This window comes from Anabas testudineus, chromosome 7, assembly GCF_900324465.2.
Source record: "Anabas testudineus chromosome 7, fAnaTes1.2, whole genome shotgun sequence".
NCBI lineage: Eukaryota > Metazoa > Chordata > Actinopteri > Anabantiformes > Anabantidae > Anabas > Anabas testudineus.
Window position 1 is genome coordinate 11,815,667 of NC_046616.1, and position 20,888 is coordinate 11,836,554.

The window sequence follows — 20,888 nt, forward strand, 5'->3', positions numbered from 1 at the left end:
AGGAGACTGTTCCTAAACACAATGACATGATACCAAAGTCCCACAGACCCAGTCAGTGGCCTGTGAAAAGTCCACATTAGACCTCTCTGCCATCTCATGGTGACTAATATGCAGCGACTGGTGCCAGGAGGACGCCACACCGCTTAAAGAAGCAGAGCATGCACCGTCTTTTTATGTAACAACATAAAAGACTGTGAACAAAATGTTTGCACCCTGTCTGTTGTGACCTGTCAGCTGCATTCTTGTCAAAAAATGCACTCCCTCGGGACAGTGGGGATGTGTTCATGTGCACTGTGCACATGTTTGTCTATTTGTACATCTGTATTACCCACACTCCTCATGTTTCTACTGTTTCTATCTCTGTTATCCAACCTTGTCCACAGCAGATGCTATGGTGCAATTAAAAACAGAGGATGTTATGAGATCTTTGTAAGATTTCTCTAAAATTCATATTGCATGCACATTCAAAGCAGTTCCACTTAACATCATGTTAAACACCCTCCCTGTGGTGAAACTAGACTGGCTATTTACTATAATGCAAATAACATGACAAGCCATATTTGAAGTAGGAATCCACTCTTGGTTGATATTATTCCACCCAGCTCCTGTGACTAGAGAACTATAGGATATCTATGCAGTGAGACTTATTCATTCATGGATGAACACCTAATGGACCTTTGCGCTTAAAAGGCCACTGCTCAGTGGCTCATGCTTCTCTTCATCCAATACCCCCACTGCTAAGCAAAGGGAAAAGTGAGGAAGTGATATTCTGCACCAAGATGAGATTTAGTTTAGTTTAGTTTTAAGTTACATTATCACTAGCAGCACACCGTGTATCTAATTACTGTGCTACACCATATAATGATCCATGCATCTGTGTACACTGAAATAAACCGATGATTGTTGTTTTCCTGGAGGATCCACTGTGATATTATTGTGCCCTCTTCTGGTTAGAATTGTAGCAACAGCATACCATGTAAATTTAAACATCACCTTTTGTTAAGTGGTAATTTCAAAAAGGTCGGCATCCTGTGTATGTCTGCAGTTTGAAACGAATGAGGGAACTGATCAGTGAACTCCTCTTCACTGATGCTATATGAAAAAAAGATGTTGGTTTGTTCTTGTTTGTCATTCTGTTGTTGTCTGAGATCTGCACGTGACAAATACTGTAAAGCTGTTTTCCAACAAACACAAATAGTCTCATGTCTCAGGATGGTTATCCAACCTCCATCTTCTCTCCGGCTGTCAAGGGAGGCTGCTGAGACTTCTGCTGCGGAGGGAGGGCTTTGCTGCCATCTGGGCTGCAGCAGGGAGTGGCCACCAAGGCACCAGCATCAGATGCACACTGAACTCTTATGTACCGTGAGCAACACACAATAGCAGCCTCTTTTTTCAGGTGTGCAGAGCTCACAGTCTAATGTTACAGGGGAAAATACAAAGCAATCAAGATCCCAATATGTAACTGCGCTTGTAATATATTTCCAAAAAAACATTATCAGATAATACATTCTTTAGAAGCTGCCTGGCTTTGCAGCGCATCTAGTTTCAAGGTCTGTTGTGAATTATTCTGGGATCGTATTTAGGAACAGAGTGAGTCTGACATGCTTGGATCTGTGTGTTAGTAGGGTGGTAGTGCACTCAATTCATTAAATAAACCAAATAACTTATGTCCTCTTCCCAACCAGAAGTAAAGACAGTAAAATTATGGATCTATTAGCAGAGTGATAGTAAGCTTAATGACCATATATGTGTGTACACACACCACAAAAACTGATAAAGTATGTATAGCGTACAGAAAGACTCATTAAATGAGGATTTTAAAATTTTATTGCCAGGGTCTGCAGGCTTTCAGCTGGCTGATTTACCTGCTCTGTTCTCCGGCCTAATTCTCTCTCTCCATGTTCGGATTCGTGTCTTCATCAGTAACAAGGCCAGCAGTCACTGTGATAAATTCTGCTGCTGTTCAGACGCCCTCGTACAGCGCCTGGCCAGCTGCCAGCTCCATCAGCAGACGGCTCGGTCTGTACACCTCCTCTTCTCTGTTCCCTCTTCCTCCCTCACTTGGAGACAAACGACCTCATCTATGCCATCGCTCTGTGGCCACCATCGATTATCACTGCTTGCTGTCTCGTTCTCTCCTCACCTCGCCCTCCCCTTCTGCCTCTATCTTATTTAATTTCTTGTTTTCTTCACACCCCGTTTCACTATCGATCCAAAAGCAGGGTGGCTAAAGTTTGATGTCTCTATTGAAGTATGTTGTTTTTGTTTGTATACAGCCGTAGTAAACCTTTTGTGAAAGCTAAAAGGCCAGATAAAAACCACAGCAGCCACCTCCTATATTTTAACATGCTTTTCACAAGCTGTTGGCTTGACAGGATGGTGCACATGATTAAGTAAGAGTGTCATTCTCACAGTAAAGATGCTTAATTTTTTGAGGGTCAGCAACATGTTGCAGCCATGGAAGCTGGTAACAGTCTGCCATTAAAACCATAAACAAGCAAAGGGTTAAATGACCTGGTCATAAAGTCTGGCTAGTCTCTGGGTTTGATGTACAGTTCTGGACTCCATAAAACCTGCCTTTGCTCTGAGCTCCACAGCCATTAGTGGGAATGATTATTGCCATATATTTCAACCTGTAGTCGCCTAGTGAAGTTTTAGGTAATAGTACCGCCAAGGTCTTGCTTGTGACAGTGGGGAAAACAAATGATTATTATAAGAAGGTAAAAGTAATTGGCCATAAATCACAAGGTCCACGAAAGAGTTTCTGGCTGTAATCAAAGCTGGTTTCTATACGTCGAAGGTGCCTGTTTGAGAGGCTGACTGCATAAAGTTGTTACACTCCCAGCTCTCAATCTGTTAAAAGGACAATGATTTTTAATTGGATGATTTTGTTGGTCAGTATCTAAAAGCATATTCAGGTTTCAGGACATTTATCAGTTACATGACATTACACACTGACATGAAACATTTAGGAAATGTAGTGGTGGATGACATTTATATTAATTACTGTAATAATAATAAAATAGAAACATATTCCATTAACAGTACCAGCGCAAATATCTGAATGTTTTATTGGCAAAATGCACTTAAAGTTTTAAAAAGTAAAGACATATAATGCAGAACAGGAGTAATAATATGGTATTACCTACCACATTATTGGAATATTAATAGTGAAAATAATAATTTGTAGGTAACTTCATACATTTACTATATCGACTATTGGTGATAATAAATATGTATTATTACCAATAATAATTAAATATAGTAGAAGACCATACCATATAATGATCCATGCACACAGTAGATCACCAGCAAACGTTTTCATTCACTGCTCATAAATCAAAAACAGTGGACAGAAATGATGGGCGTTAAATTCTGGTTGATATAACTGTTGGTCGCCACTAGATGGTGTCATTAATGTCAATGTGCCACAGGATGTGACATGATGATGACTTGCAGGCCTGAAGCTTCACAGTGTTCAGACTTTACAAACATCAGCCTTACTTGGGGCAGTTCAGAAGCACAAGCTGCATGTTTCACAGTGTGATGACTTGTTATTATCTTCACACATAGCGAGTGGCAGCTGTCAGCTTCCTGTCAAGGTTATTGTCAATCTCTGTCTGGTTATAAAGAGACATTTTGAAGCTTCTTATACAGAAAGTAGACAGAAATACATAAATAGTTCTCAATGGACATGCACACTGATATCTGATATCACTAATCATCCACAACTGGTATTTCAGCAGTAGAAGTTAACGGCCAAATAAAACAAGTACAGGTTTCTGGCTGTAGCTGTAGATAACATAAAAATAATGTATGCAGTGTAAGTCGTAGGATTTGTGTGTGCAAGAAATAAGTTCTAGTTTCCAAATGAAAGAGCAAGAAACTACAGAAAGCAGAGGAAGGTTTGATGCCTTTAAAATATGGCAACAAAAAACTAATAGTAACAGTTTGTCAAAACACATGGACACACACCGACTACAATCAGAATATCTGCCTGTTTGATGTGCAAAGGCTGTGGTTGTCTTGTTCCTTGGGGTCAAAGGTAAAGCTCTGACCGGGTGATGCCAACATGCCCTTGTTAATAAAACAATAAACAGCAGTCTTCTCTCAATAACCTCCCAGTCAGTGCCCTCGCCATGCTTTCATCCCCTTACTCTTAACTCACATACACTTAACGCACAAGAGGCATGTTCACATACATACATCATTTTGTTCATGCAACATTGTACCAAGCACAGAAATACAAGGCTCGTCATCAAGATGTATGCTAAATCCTGTTTACACATGAGTGCTAAAAGGGAGTTTAATAAGACTTTATTTACTCTTTGCTAGCTGTGTGTGATGATCCTGAGTGTTTGAAATCTAAGATCATTCACAGAGGGGGGGCCCTGTGGCTCCCAGGACACCTAATACTCTGCGTGCTCCAGGGCCAGGGAGAAGAAAAAGAGCACAATTGGATTAGATACCAAAATAGGGTCAGTGTTTGTTTTAATCAGGCTGGTGACACAGGGAGCTCTTGAAAGCACTGAGTAAAGAGAGCATGGAGAGAGAGAAAACGAGAGAAACGGGAAGGGTGAGAGAGACAGTGAGGGACACAGATAGATAGAGAGATAGAAGGAGAAAGGCAAAAAGGAAAGAGAGAGAGAGGGCAGCCGGGGTGATTGGGCCCCAGGCTATGGCTGGATAATGGAGCCTAGAGGCCAGAGGGGAAGCCGTCTAGGGGGTGGTTGGCCTTTCAGAGTTCACTGTCAGGTCTCCAAACCAAGAGCACAGTGGTCACTTCCCACTGTCCCAGCATTTGTCAGGCTGGTTTGTTTTCTACACAGCGTCAACAAGTCCTCCGACAGAGAACAAATGAGCATCCTGACTCCTAAAGATGATCCACAGAAACAATAACCATTACTTTTCTGATGGCATGGATGCAAGTAAAATTGCAAAAGCATTTGAGATCTGAGGCTGGGAAGGTCAACTGTCTTGTCTTAGTCTGGGCTATCTGATTACCAAATGTTTTTCTAATCTTAGGCACCCTGGATAAAAGGTTTAGAAAGTGAAAGTGCCTGTGCTTATGACCGAGATTAATAGCGTACACTACCAGACAAAGAAAGATTTACTGTAAGTGTTAGGCTTTGGCTGATTTTCCATCTAGGTTGCTGCAAGATTACACTCCCTCGCCAAGTGAGCGAATCGTGACTGTTGGGGAACAAATCATGGTTGCAGCGGACTAGACTTTCCATAGAAAGGTTTAAAATCTTTATTGGGAAACTCACTGAATTTCAGACATCACATGTGATTTTCCTATGCTGCAGGACAAATTCAGTCTGTATTTAGGGAACATTTGCTCTTACCATAGACCGAATGGACAGAAAAAGACACAAAGATATATTTCCTTAACAAATTTCATAACAAATCTCAAAGCCAGTTTCCAGTTTAGGGTTTGTAGACTAATTCCAGACTGAAGATTAATGTCTGGCTTTGCAAGTTCCTTGGTTTTTTATTTCTGAAATACCCATTGAACCATGACACATATAAATACTTTAATCAAGTGTTATTTCCTTTCCAGTGCCACCCATGGACAGTCCATTGACCCACATTCAGTTACATTCAGGGAAATTAGAAACAAGACACTAAGGTCAAAATAGTAGGACAATGCAACCTTCACATCACCACCCATGATGGATCCATGTGTGATATCTGTGTGAGCACGTCTCTGTAAATATCCAGTGAACTTAAGTGTTAGAAAGAGGTGAGGGGGAAAGAGCAAGAGCGTCCTGCATCTCCATCAACCTTCTCCATGGTGTTTGGTAATGGTATCCCCTGGTCGGAAGTGCAAATCCAGCTGCTGCGAAGTGGCCATAAATTAGATTTTCTGAAACTTGGTGCAGACGTGGTCTCCAGTGTGTCGTTCACTGGAACGCTCAAGCCCCACTCGCCCGCTGCAGCTTTCATTATCATTACCTTAATCCCTTAAACCTTGTTGTTCGATTGCCACGTACCTCAAATTATTTTAGTTGTGTGTCAGCTCTTCTGTCTGCTGCAGGGCTGCTTCCCCATAAGTCCAAGTGAAAAGATTCAGTTTAACTTGAAACTCCAGAGGCCCAATTTATCTCTTTTAAAAAGCAGAGACATGTTGAAAAGATTACAACTTTTGCTTTTGCACACTGAGCCCAGAGGTTAGTGTGATGTGCCTGCTGAAAGCTTTTCCAACTCACAGAGAAATCAACTGAGTGGGTTCAGATTTTTGCAGCTGCTTTCTATTCCTCAATGTGCAGAGTAATTCCAAACAGTTTATTTTTTATCCAGCCACTTCAGCCCCCAAGGTCATTTGCTTTTTCTTTTTCTAAACAGGCAGAACTCTCACATGTCCATCTAATTCGCTTTGCTGGTCCGTTCTTCGCCGGCAGAGTCTCATTGAAATGTGTCACATTTTCTTTAATATCCAGACTTTATCTTCTGCATGTGATTTTCTAAAAACAAAGTAACAGAGCTGGGTTCAGCTGCGTGAAGCCTTTTCCTAAGATCTTCGTTAATAGTAGAGCACTTATGTCTTTACTATTCGAAGACAATAAGAGCGTACTTTTATGTCAGTTGCATGGTTTGTACAGAAACATCTTTATGTGCAACATTCGCTGCCACATCCTGAATGTTACCAAAATAAAAACAGGGAGGATGAGTCACCGCTGAAACAAAACACCAGCCACCATGATAGCTTCAATGAGCTGTGAGTGAAGAAGGGCATTGTGGCCAACGTATGGGTGGCTGCTTGGGGTTGTGCTCTGTGCCCAGGCCCTCAGGGCACCAGTAGCAAGATGGGCCTGAGCATCCATTGGGAGGATGACCCCAGCTATTCCTGTGGAGTTTGGCTTGTACAGCTGTATCTGATTGGACAGGAACAAAGAGCTGCACTGCACCAGGGGGTTTGGCATCCAGCAAATATAAGAACTAATCCTCTCAGAAAAAAAACAATATGTTTTTACCAATAATTTTGTGATGTGTGTTTGTTCCAATGAAGATTTCAACCAGGAAAATGTGCCGTCTGAAGTAAACTAACCTTGATATCTCCAGTGTTAATGTACATTTTCATCTATATATCTATCTGTAGGCCTTGAAAATCCACAGAAGCACATTTTACACCTTTTCTTATTTATAAAACATATTGAAAAAACAATCCTTCTTACATCACTGAGAGCAACAGAGAAATATGAGTGCGTTCAATTTGTTATATATGTTTTTAACTCTGCCTTTTCTCCCTCAGCTGAACCTGCAAAAAAGACGCACGGCGCGCAGAAATAAATCACGTTGTTCTTCCGCGGACTTTCACAAGTATTTATCCAGGATGTAGCTCGCAGGTTTCATCCACAGATGTGAGAAAGCTGGTAGGCTACCGGAGACCTCCTGTGCGTCAGGAGCTCTTTCGTTTAATGCGTTGGAGACAGAAGTCGGTGCCAAAGCCGCAGGTCATGTCTGAAGCCTCAGGATTACAGACGTGTGTGTCCGTGTGTTTGTCTGTCACCAGTGCCAGAGAAACCTTACAGCCTGTCGAGTATAAGGCTGCGATCCTAATTGAAAATCAATAATAACCTATCTGGGCAAAAATCAGTTGGTCTTTTAAGAAAGACGTCTCTTTCTCCAGGGTTGGAGAACATATGTAATATTGGTTCATCTGTATATGAATACACACAGTTGTTATTAGTTCTTAAAATGTCGTTTTCTGTCAGAATCATAAAATAAAAAGTCAGGAAAAATGTAATTCTGAAAAAACTGTGAATACACAGAAGTGGTTCAATTGTTTTTTTTTTTATATATTTTCTCTTAGCAGCTACGTCAATATTTCAATAACTCCGCTCAGTGCCTCAGTGAAATTACAATAATTTGCACATCTTTTCTTTTGTTAATTTCTAAAAAAATATATGTATGTATATCTGTACAAACTTTTAACTTGTCTTTCGTTAATTCGTTACCATGCAACAGAAGCCTATTTAGCGGATAACAGATGTGGTGAAAAACGATCTTTTTTGCACAACACGAGATCAAATTTATCCTGAGATTTAACAAAAAGATACAAGCTTGAAAAGACTTCTGAAGCTCTCCAAAGTGATAACAAAGCCTGGTTTAAGTTGGAGTTTCATGCCCAGGTTAAAGCTGCTGTAGCTACTATTACATCAAATGTAGGTTATAGGTTTATATTCACTAGTCAGCCATCATTTTCATTGTAATGACACACTGATTAACTACTTTTATGTTTTATTCGTTTCTATTATTTTTTGATTGTTTTTTATTTCAATACGCTTCTTTTCATTGTGCCAAACATCTACTCCCTTCTAGAATAAACACAGGTGCAGCGTGTCCTCATTGATCTCATGTATGGACGTATTTAATCTATTCACCGGAAACCCTGAGTGGCCGCAGGACAGGAGGAGGACCTGAAGAGGTTCCTGTCCTCTGGCTCTGCCTAATTAAAATCCCATGATCTTAAATCCGTTCATTGTTGCACGGCCACCTCTGATTCGAGCCTGTGTCACGGGCAATGTTGGGGTTAAAATCAGCAAAAACAAAAAAGAAAACAAATGAGATTATAGCTATTGGTGATGACTGAAGTGGTCTTAGATCTTCAGGCTACATCCTGCATATGTGCCTAACTGACATTAGTCTAGTTTTCCCAGATAAAAAAAAAGAAAAGAAAAGTAAGAACTAGGCTTATTCAACTTTCTCCAAGAATAGAGAAAAACTATGATCTGAGATTATATTCCCAGTGAAAATTATATTCCCATGTCCTACTTCTAACTCAGGGAAAATCACCTTTATTAACCATTTCTAATGTAACGTTATCTTATTTTAACCTGTCTCAACAGCCATCTTATTGACTTAAATATCTAACGTTACGTGTCATAAACCAGATTCATTCCCATATGTCTGTATAGGTTATCATTTAAACAATAAAAATAAACTGGATGGTTTCATGTGCTGACAATAAAAAAAAAACAGACTTAAATGTGTTATAGCGGCTATTTTTCAGTCTACTCCATTACGCATGCGTCATGCGGTTCCCGGTGCGCTTTAAAACACAGTCACTAAATAATCCCTAAGTGAATCAGGGATTATTTATTTTTTTAGCTCTGCTGTGTGTCTGCTGTATCGGGGCCTAGCTGATATATCCATATGGTTTTGCTAAGGTGCATGTTTATGGATTCCTGCAGATTGTGAGTAAGGAGCGAGGCCGGTCTGTCCTTCATTAGGAGTCAGAGCAGAGAGACATTTATCACGACAGACGGAGCTTTTATAAACCCGGTGTTAGAGGTACATCCACTATTTCTCTCTCTGAGCTACTGTACCAAGCAAATCCCCTCATACAGTTCTCTGTATCCAATAAAAGAGGCTAAATGCTCATTTAAAGCTGCTGTAATGTCGGAGCCTTATACTAATCCAAGTTTGTTGCTATGACAACTCCAATCAGTGCAGTGTAGAGAAGTGTATTTTTCATTTACACAGTATTTATTTATATATATATATATAAAAGTAAATTGATAAAGTAAACAGCAACTTCATCAGGCTTTTCTGCTTTTCTATCAATGGTTATTGTGTTTTACTATAGTACGATCACTTATCAATACTATCAATCATTGGGAACAAAAAGCTTATTATTTAACCACTAGTCATGTTAATTAATGGTTACAGGGTTGTCAGGTTGTAATAGCCAAATAATATAATAATAAATATTTATTTACATATATGTTAAAGAATGAGGAACAGGCAATACATGTGGGTAGTAAACTGTTTATATGTAGATTGTACACAAAGAGTCCACTGTAAGGGTCTCTTGAATGAACTAACTCACTAAATAAAATGATAAAAGCATCATACTGGAGGAGGATTTTTCATAACCTGGCAACCCACACATCATTCTTTTTAATGGCTGAAAGACTGATGAACCAATAATACATGAATGAATTACAGATTGCGTTGCAGCAAGATAAATCAAGCATAGAAGAACAATTTCCTAACTTTGATTAACAAAGGCTGCTGGACTTGTCATTGTTAGTTATTCTACACTGTCACACATAAAGGTCCTCTGGTTTGAAAAACACTGGGGGGTTGATTGGGTAGCTTAATATGTCACGATCTTTCCAGCAGTGAAATGAATGGAAAAAAATATTTTCCTTTTTAAAGTTTTATGATCTTGCAGCGCTGTCTGGAATAATATGTTTTCATACAGTAAATTCTATCAAAACATTACAGTACACAGTCTATTTCTGTAGCTTTTGTCAGCATAAGGCTCTTTCCCTTCCTTGCTGACTCTCTGTACCCAGTTCATCGTGTGTGTGTTGTGGCTGTGGGTCCTGACTTGCTAACACTCACTGGGCTCCACTGTGCTTCATGACGGCTCATGCGAGGTCAGACAGGGGACAGCAACCCCACTTCCCATTTCTCCTCTAGACCTCAGCTCCTATTGCTGCAGCAAACCAGCTTGAACTTCCCACAATGCACCTCTCCATCCAGCCGACCTCAGGGTCGGCAGCTGTCAGTCACATCCTCAGCTGGCTCTGCAGCTTCTGGACACGGACTGGAGGATGTGAGGGAGGCCTCTGAGAGAAGCCGTGGCTCTGCATATGGGATCATCTCTGTGCATTCATGGCGGGTAATTAAATTAGCTATCCTTCTCCTATTCTAATGCAAACCTCAGGTTGAATCGCCACCCAGTACGTGAGAGGAAAGGCCCCAGGCAGTGATGTCCAGACAAAGACAGCCAGCTTTATGAAGTACAGAGTCATACTTCATGCCGTCTGTGTTGGAGGACCGTTCATCCACATGCTGTTTGAGGATCACGCAGATTGTCCCTGGAAGAGGTCAGATGCTTGCTTACTCTCAACACTCATAATTGACATTGCAGCATCACTAAATTATTATATAAACACTTGTAGTTCTCATGTTGTCAAGAAAAAACGATTTCTGCTGGATTACTTAATTAATCTGCGTCTTGTGTGTGTGTACGTGCCATCTTGAGTTGTGTGTGTGAAAGAGGATGTAAGGTGTAGGAGAGTGCAACAAGGTCAGCAGACTGACAGTCAGGCAGAGAGGATGTAGTGAAGGGAGGGGTGGAAGTGGCACTTTAGCCCAAGGGTCGCAGGGTGCACGGTGAGAGTTTAGGGTCACCTTTCTCCACGCTGTTTGTGCCCAGAGCCAGGAGGCGGTGGGGGGAGACCTGGGACTCCCAGCAGGCTGAACTGATTTCCTGTGCAGGGTCATGCCCAGGACAGGCTTGTGGGACAAGGGTTTAGGATCGCAGGGAGCAGCAAGTGGAGCCGGTCATGGTATGGACAATAAGTTGATGCTATTTTCTGCCATTTCTTGGCTCTTAGTCCCGACTTCTTCTCCTTCCAGTGTAACATGCACACATCTCCTGATGATTTAGGAGTGATTATTTTGCATAATGTGCTTATTTTATAGTGGACAAGTGCTTTATTTTGTTTGATGTGGCCAAGATTTATATGGATCTGTTTTACCCTCAACGTTTCTTTGCTAAACCCCCAAGTACAATTAAGCAAGCCACAGCATACAGATGTCTATACAGACCAGGAGACTTTGAATCCTCAGCAAATAACACATCCGTAAGCCTTTACATCTCATGTTCTCCTGATGCAGTGTTCATATAAACACTGTTACCTGCATTAGCTCTGAGATCATAGCGCAGACATTCTTCCTTTTGCCCACGTCTCTGGAATGCATTTACTCAGCTGGGTTTGTGAATTCAAGAGCGCTCCGCTGCCTCCAGCTACAGAGGACATGCTTGTCACGAGATTTGAGAAACATATCCGTGTCCCCCCGGTGTGTGTACATTTTAAAAAGTATACTCCCTTCCAACACAATTTTGAGGTTTTTAATGGTGGTCAGTCAGACAGTTTGATAAATGTTGGCAGCTACAAGGTTTACGGGGATGAATACAGCCAGAGTGTGGAAGTTTAAAGGTTGTGATTAACATGACAGAGCCTCGACTCTCAGCGGACCCAAACATGTTAATCTAAGTCATGTTACACATAAGCGTCATTGGGTCTTATATCTAAAATCACTAATCATTCTAAGCTTAAACAGAACTCTTCCTTACGTAGGGATAGGTTTTCTAATTTGCAGAAGAAGATTATTTTGTTCATTACTACCCTTTGTTAAACACAGGAATGTAATTTGAGCGTGTCATTTGTACATTTCAAAATAAAGCTTTCAACTAATTTAAAAAAATGATTCCTTTTGGTTTATTAGTGTGTGTTTTTTGTGATGAACTGTTGCCAGGTTTCCCAGCGTGTCTTTCTTTTGTACAAATAACGATTTAAGCGTGAATGCGGGCTCACTTGGAGCCCTCACTCACATGCCATGTTAACTCCGTAGATCTTGTTATACAGCTTTTTTCCTGCTTGGATCCGTAACATGTACTGTGGACACTTTTCATATTTCAGAGCTCAAACTGGAATCAAATGGGGCTTATGAGGCCTCTCAGCCCAAATGGACCTGATGTTTACACACTTGTCCATCAGTGGAGCAGCACGCGGCCTCAGGTATCCAGAGAGATGGTGAGATGTCCCCAAAACCACCGGTGCTGTGTCTGAACTTGGTAAGTGCACTGTGTTTGGACAAGGTTTATCTTGATTGGAGATAACATGTCAGTATCAAAAGCCTTTTATCTTACTGCTGAGGCTAAATCTTTCTGAGGTTATTCAGTGGGTTTTGAGCTGCGTGGTATAATGAACAACACATCTCATGCTCTGTGTACTTTTTCTTGTTTTTTTATTTTAAGTTATTATTATTGTGTTTATATTAATAGACACATATGAAAACAAATGTCACATGATTTGAAGGGAAAATCTCACAAATATTGAAGTGAATAATATGACATTAATTATAACTGTATTTCAACTAAAACATAAATAATATGATCGTTATAATTATTATTTTACTGTTTCCATCGCTTAAAAAGAAAGTCAGTATTATTTAGTACAGCCATAGAAAATCAGCAGCATAGTTCTGAGAAAATTGTTAAATCAGCTGCAACTGCTGAAGTTAATAACCAGCACTTTCCATTTCTTTGATTTCTATATCAATAAAAACCCGTATTTCGGTCTCGGGGATGTCGGATCCTTCTCGAGGTTTGTGATGGTTAAATATTTCGATTCAATCGAATGAAGCTTCGATTAGATTATAAGCGAAGCTAAAATTTAAAAAATAATAAATAATAAGCTATTAGTTAAATATTTGGCTCCAAACCTCAGTTTTCCCAGTAATAACTCATTATCGCACTTGAGCTGTTTTTATTTGTTAAATACCAAACAGACCTGCAAAATGTTCTGATGATTCCCGACGAACTATCAACGAAACTAATGGTGTTTAAATATGTTCTTTTTGTTAACAAGCAAAGACAACGAAACTTATATTACAGTAGATGAACATTTGAATAAATTATGTCAGTTAATGTTAATATTAATAATATTTTATGTTCTTTAACATGGCCTAATATTTCTATTTTTAATTGGCGTCTATTTTACTCAACAACCTTTTCGGGATCGGCAGTGTTTTCAAATCATTTCAATACGGTTTGTAATTACACTCATTTTTTCACGTTTAAATCATTTTTAATTATCAGAAATGCGTGTGTGAAATATTCATATAGGTTACTGATGTTAATCTGTTTTCTGGTTTAACAGCAATAGAATGTTTGTAAAATAATCTATTTATCCTTTTTAGAATAAACTGCTAAATAACAGCATGATATGTGTAGTTTTATAGTTAATAAACTAAACTATTAAATGCACTTTTCAATTGGCTAAACATTTTATTGCTACTGCAGAAATGAAAAGGAAGAAATCTCAGTCTGACGAAAGACTAAAAGTAAAAAAGAAAACCGGTCGAATTAAAATATTAATACCAAAACGTCACAATACAAATGTAATACGAGTATGTAAGATAAAATCAAATGCGATTGAATAAAATAGAAAACAACACCAACAACAAACAGCGTCATTGTGACCTTGAGAGGAAACGTGTGTTTTATTCTGTCGACCTGCTGCTGATCGCCTGTCCTGCATGATTTGGTGATTAGACCCATAACAATATATGAAATAGGAATTAAATGGTTAATTGGTGCGGCAGAAACCACACGTGATTGAATTTTTGGCAGATTATATCAGACTGCTGGATGCTGCAGCAGTCATCCCATCACCCCGCTCTCTCTCTCTCTCTCTCTCTCACACACACACACACACACACACACACACACACACACACACACACACACACACCAATCCCTGTTTCACGGGTCTTTGTTTCTGATCTGGTAAATCCCACCCACTTGACATGAAGACAGAAGAAGAAAAAAAAAGTCTCTCACTCCGGCGCCCGCACTATCAGCGCCCAGTCGCTGTAGTCGATCCTTCCTGCTGGACCCTGAACATGGAGACGGAGACTTGTTTGACTTTCTCTTCGCAGAGCAGCAGGAGAACGCCAGAAAACTCTCCGGGACTGGAGCACGGGGGCTCTGGTTCCTTCCTCCCCTGTGATGAGTTGCAGAAACCCTCGCACCTTCCTCCGCTCCCTCACCGCCTCAGCCTGCGCGGGGACCTGTACGCCGCCGCCATGGGGAGATTTGGTGATGCTGCCGCGGACTTTACGCACGGCGCAGCCCCGGCGAACCCGCCTGCATCACCGTCCAAACACAGCAAGTTCCTGGACAGTATAAATCAGGATCAGAAGGTCACAGTGATAAGCAGCAAGTCGACGTTTTACGAAAACAACTCGGAAGGTAAGTTAGAGAGATTTTAACTTGCTAAAAAATGACAGAAAGAGAAAGTAAGTAAGAAATAGAAGCGGGAGCAACAACAAGACTTTCACAACCACCATTAATGGAGACTTCTGAATGATTTCATGTTAATCTGAACTGGATTTGTCTTTAATGCTAAAGTAGCGCCATGTCTGCTTTTTTATTATTATTTGGATATTTTATTTTAAAATAACTGCTAACAATAAGCGGGAGTAAAATTAAACTAGTACTATTATATATAATTACTGTGACAACCTAATAATAATAATAATAATAATAAATAATTAAAATGAATAGTGTTTAAAATGTGCCTCAGTTAATATCTTTTCAGGTTACAGGGTTTAATACATGCGTATTAATTTCTACTAATTAATACACAAAGCTGAAATGTCCCACTGATAAAAGCAAAGGCATGTTTGTGATAAAAATGTCATTAGGTTTTCTTCCACTTGGCAGAAATTGATGAGAGTGAAAGAGGTCAAAGGTCAGTCTGACAGCAGGCTGGGTGTGTCATGATGTTACTTTTCAGCTATCAGCCACCATTGACTTTTATAGAGCTGCATTTTAGCATTTACCCTCTTCATGTGTCATATACCACAACAACATTGACTTTACTTGAATTTTGCAAGCAGACCCGTTCTCAAACAGTCCATCAGAGGAAGAAGAGCAGTCACTGTATGTGCTGAATCGAAGCCTGAACAAATGATGTGGTCTTTCACTTTATTTATTGGTGTTGATGATTCTGCAAAGCAAGAGGATATGAGCTCTGATAAGGTCTTTGTGATATCTGTGTCCAGAATAATATACAGGGGCTTGATTCATGGTACTGCCGACAGACTTCATTCACAGTTAGTTTTGATAACGATATCAACTGTCCCATTCAAAGTGGACTTTTATTACTTTTCTTCTAAATATTGTTCAAATAAAATGAGGCGTTTGTGGTCTCCCCTTCCCACCCATGCACACACACACACATTTATACAATCTTGTGCACTGACATTTGTCGAGTGTCCACTTAATTGAATTTATTTTGTAATTTACTTGGTTTATTACTGCGAGCGACCAGGACCTTGCATGTATGTATGTAAAGAATAGAGTCCGAGTGTGTATTGTATGTCTGTGTGTGTGTGTGTTTCCGTGCTACTCTTCATCTGTGTTTTTTTAAATTTGGGTGTGCAACATTTTAGGGAGACATGTCTTCCTGTTGTCTACATTGGTAAGAAAGTCTCATGATAGAGGAACAAGACAAATCTTAAAAATACATAACCAGCTTCATGGTTTTTAATAGTTTGCAATGTTGCAACGTGCAACCACTTGTAATGAATCATTTACAATTGTTAAATAATATGAGTTATATTTACTAAATACATATTTTGTTATTGTAATGCAAACTGAAACCTTTTCAACAGAAATATTTTTTTATAAACATAAAGAGTGATTAAAAATTCTTCTTTTGCATTTAGTGATTAACATATTTAATATTCAACAGTGTTTAATAATATGTATTATATTGTATTTGTTATAGTTCTGAACTCTGACTTATGTGATATAAAATGTATACCAATTAACAAAGTATTTCTGTATCCAATACATTTCTTAACCTGTGTGGTTTCTGATTTAGAACTAATAAATATATTTGCTTCTTCCATTAAATTAAAATGTAAAAGCCTACTTGCCAGCTATTTAAATTATTTTGGGAACTCGTCAGCATCAGGTTTAAACTTTCCTCCCCAGTAAATTAGGTCACTTTTGTTTGTAATTATCTCCGTTAGTTTTTAAAATAGTTATAAATCTATATTTTCTCTAACTATTAAAAATCCACAACATGAAAACATGTTTTGTGCACAAACCAGAGACTTTAATGTCCAGAACAAGATATCTGCAAAGAAGCGGCTTAAATTTCTGCCATGGCCGAATGAAGCGATCTCCATGCTCACAGCTTGTTATTCATACCTATACACGTTTTGAATTTTTCCTGTGTTTGCCTTGTTTTGCATTCACAGAGATCTCCAGTTACACTGGAGTTGAAGCAGAGCGGATGTGAGTCCTTAACAGGGTAAAAGCTATACAATGTCCTGCGGCCTAAGTTTGCAAGCTCAATGGAGAATATTTTCAGCATGAACTGTGGTGAGAGGTTGAATCTAATGGACATGAGGAAATTAATATTGCAATGAAAAGTGCTCCCTGTTGGGATCCCACGAATTAGGAGCAGAGTGTCTTAGCTGCTCCCAGTGAGTGAGTGCCTGCAGATAGATGGAGAGTGATTTTGTTTTGGAGCATAGGGTTAAACGTAATGAACATAGACAACAACATCCAAACGCTGCAGGAGGGAACTGCTCTCTCCATGATCGGTTAACAGGAAGGAGAAGAAGGCTTTCAGATTTCCTTTTCCAGCTGAATGTAAGGGTCAGAATTAATGTTGTGCATTCTGCACTAGACACACACACACACACACACACACACACACACACACACACACACACACACACACACATATATATATATATATATATATATAGCGAGAGAGAGAGAGAGAGAGAGAGAGTATATACGCACACACAGATACACTGTCTTTTTGGAATGTGACCCCAAACATTTATTGTCTTTTCAAATCTTGTTTTTTTTTTTCTTTACTTGATGTTTGACTTATTTTAGCAGAAAAAGGGAAAAAGCAGACTCACATAGAATTCAATGCCTGAGTATGGTTTGACTAATCAAATTACTGCCAAACACTGTTTGGCTGAATTATTGTTGTGGGTGTTGATTTCCTCTAGCGTCTCAAAGTTTTGGCAGCTTTTGTTTTGGAATCAAACGGGGATAAAATAAGCAAGTGATTAACTGTTTTCAGTGATGCTTCAAGAACCCAAAATATTTGATGTTTTGTTTAATTTCATTTTGTAATGTGTGGATGTAGAATTTACTGGTTTAAAAATAAATGTGTCAGATCAATATCCAGATGAAAGGCTGCTGGTTAGAAAAGGACTTTGTCTGGCTGTGCAGAGACGAGTCATTCAATTGTTTCCACCGGTCCATTTGACTCTGTGCACAGTCCTTTTCTCTTTCTTGTATTTGTGAGTGTAAGTGTGTTATCCTGTAAAACACTGCTCATTTGTTTGCGGTGTTTCTAGAGTAAATCTTATTTGAACTTTATTTAACTTTTATTAGTGGATTTCGTCTGAAGAGTGTCCCGACCAATAACACATTCCAGAGAGCAAATTAGAACAGACTATAGAGCATCTGATCCAATTTTAACAATGTTAGTAACGGTAGTCTAAAACGTTACGTTGATTCCAACGAGGACAGATGATGTTGCATATTCGTTTATGATTTATTTTGAAATATCTACCCCTTTTCTGTGTGCCTGACTTTCCTCAGTCAGAGAGAAAGGAGCTTCAAAAAGCATGGGCTATCCTGGGATTGGCACAGACTGTTGTGGCAAGCTGAAAGAGCCCAGCGGTGGTTTACAAGGGGACTCTATTGCTGACTCCATCGACTTGTCAGGCAAGAACAAGAAGCGGCGCAATCGCACCACATTCAGCACCTTTCAGCTGGAGGAGCTGGAGAAAGTGTTTCAGAAGACGCACTACCCTGACGTATATGCCCGGGAACAGCTGGCACTGAGGACAGAGCTCACTGAGGCTCGGGTTCAGGTGTGTGTTAGGAAAACAACTTAATATTTTACACATTTACTGCAAGTAGTCAGCAGCCCGAACAAGACCTGTTGTCTTCTAAAATGTCTTTGTTATACTATATTTTTGTATTCCAAAGGTTTGGTTCCAAAACCGTAGAGCCAAGTGGAGGAAACGGGAACGCTATGGGAAGATCCAGGAGGTCCGCAACCACTTCGCTGCTACATATGATATCTCTCTTCTCCCTCGACACGATACATACCAGGTAGACCACCACAGACATACACACATATGTTACAGTGATAGACGTACAATATTGGTCCTGCTGGTTTTTACTGGCATCAAAGTGAATATGGCCTTTCCCGATATTGTGTCTTGATTTGATGATCACAGAAAAGAATAAAACACTTTCATCAAATTTCAAATGCGTTCTATCCCAAATCTCTCCTTTTCCAGATGCAGGGCAATCTGTGGCCTGGGGCTGCTTCAGGGGGAGGTGGAGGTTCAGGTGCTGGATGTGTCCTAGGACCTGACTCCATCCCTTCGTCCTGCATGAGTCCTTACCCTCACCCACACAGCAACTTGCAGGGCTTCATGGGCATGCCCACATCCTCCAGCCACCCCCACCATCACCACCACCCATCCCACCATCCAGGCATCAATGGCCTCTACTCGCTCCATAGTTTCCCAGGAGGCCTTGGGACCCCTTCCATCGAGGGGCCCGACACTGAATACAAGCCCACAGGCCTGGTGGCACTGCGAATGAAAGCCAAAGAGCCAGGCAGCATCCTCTCCTGGCCTACATGACCACAACAGTGCCATTTGCCCGTTATGCACTGACTGAGCCAAAGTATATTACATTTCTGACCCGTACACAGTCCCAGATGTACCCATCCATCTCGGCATATAACTTAAATATTTCCCCTTAACATTTATGTAAGCCAACATGGAGGCTTTTTACGCTACAGAGGATCTTGGAAAAGTAATTTCATGAACATTGAGGGCTACTTGCGTCTCATGCACGAAATCCAACATATTCATAAGAACTTCCATTTTTTATTTTTATCACATTGCTGAGACCAAAGAGGAAAAATTATTTAAGCATTTAAAAAAATGTAATTATCATATTAATCTTTGTTTTATGTGTGTTGTGCTTTATAGTTTGTTCAACAATAAAGGCCTCCATCAAAATCATCTGTGTTATTTAGTAGGAAAATATTTCTGGGGGAAAAGGATTAGGAAAATTGAGCAAAAATCATCTCAGCCGGAATTATTTTAGCCTTGACATGACTCTTCTAGAAAATGATAACCAAGAGAGCTAACCAAAAGTCTGTGTCACATTTTTAACCGAGAATGTGGTTGTGAGGCAAAAATGCTTCACAAGCTGTGGTTGCCACAAACAGAAAGATTTCTGCTGTGGGAAGTGAGTTTCTTAGTGTTCGGGAAGTGAATGGCGAGGCCATATATTGGCAAGCATGTTTGACTTCACTTCAAGAGGCCTTCAGGTGACACCTCATGTATCAGGGGTGAGTGGCAGGTTCATTAACGAAAAGCTAACTGAGCGACCACACTTCACTATCGATGATGAAGTTGAGAGCCTCCCACAGACGGCTCACGTCGGCACATTTCTCATTCACATCTGGTATCGGTGGTAAACCCGACCAAGTGAGTAATGAGTTACAATTTAATAGAAGAAACTGGGGTTACCATGGCCAAGGGCATGGTAATATTATTCACTAAAGGCAGTTCATTTGTTTTCTGCTTTTATGAAATACATTTATCCTATTGTCTTTTTAAGAGAGGAGTATGACTTAAATGTGTTTCTATAGCACTCTCAATTGTATTCTGAATGCATTCCTAATAACTGTTTTCAGGAAACCTCCTTGTTGTGCTTTACCCCAAACAATTTACTTTATTGTCAAGGAAACTCTGCATCGCATGGTACCATCCCATCTGGTGTAAATTACTAAATACCAACATATTCATGTCAGATGTGCAAACATTTTGATCTGTGCAAGATTGAGAATGCAACTTGAATTGAGAAAAAAGAGTATCGCTGGTGGACAAAGCCCTTCCAACTTCACTTACTCCCCAGGAGTGCACATTGCTTTTGGGGGAATATATTGGCTCTCCTTTCCCTTTACTTGCTTCACCATGACAGTCACGCTGGGGAAGATTAGCTGCCATTCCCTTAGTCTGTGCCGGGGTTTTGTGTGAGCCACCAACATGTGGTTCCAATAGAAGAATGCACAAACCCATCAGAAACACTTTCCACACCCACAGCTTCAAATTCCAGCCAGACCCTGGGAGACAGCAGCCCTTACTGTTACACAGTCCCCCTGATTAAATCCCAGATTAAGTGGAGAAGATAAGGCGGCCTGTCAGTGGGGATAAGGGACTGAAGAGATGACCATCTTTAGCAAAGCTAAAGAAAAAGCAGATGATGGATCAGTGCTCAA

At 40.0% G+C, this 20,888-nt stretch overlaps 1 protein-coding gene across 1 annotated transcript; it reads left to right on the plus strand.

Moving 5' to 3' along the window:
- Positions 1–14,337: 14,337 nt before the first annotated feature.
- Positions 14,338–19,236, plus strand: alx3 (ALX homeobox 3). Its single transcript, XM_026368717.1, has 4 exons — positions 14,338–14,782; positions 18,176–18,450; positions 18,569–18,694; positions 18,886–19,236. Exons 1-4 carry the CDS (start codon positions 14,338–14,340, stop codon positions 19,234–19,236), a joined length of 1,197 nt encoding a protein of 398 aa, XP_026224502.1.
- The last annotated feature ends 1,652 nt before the right edge of the window (positions 19,237–20,888 follow it).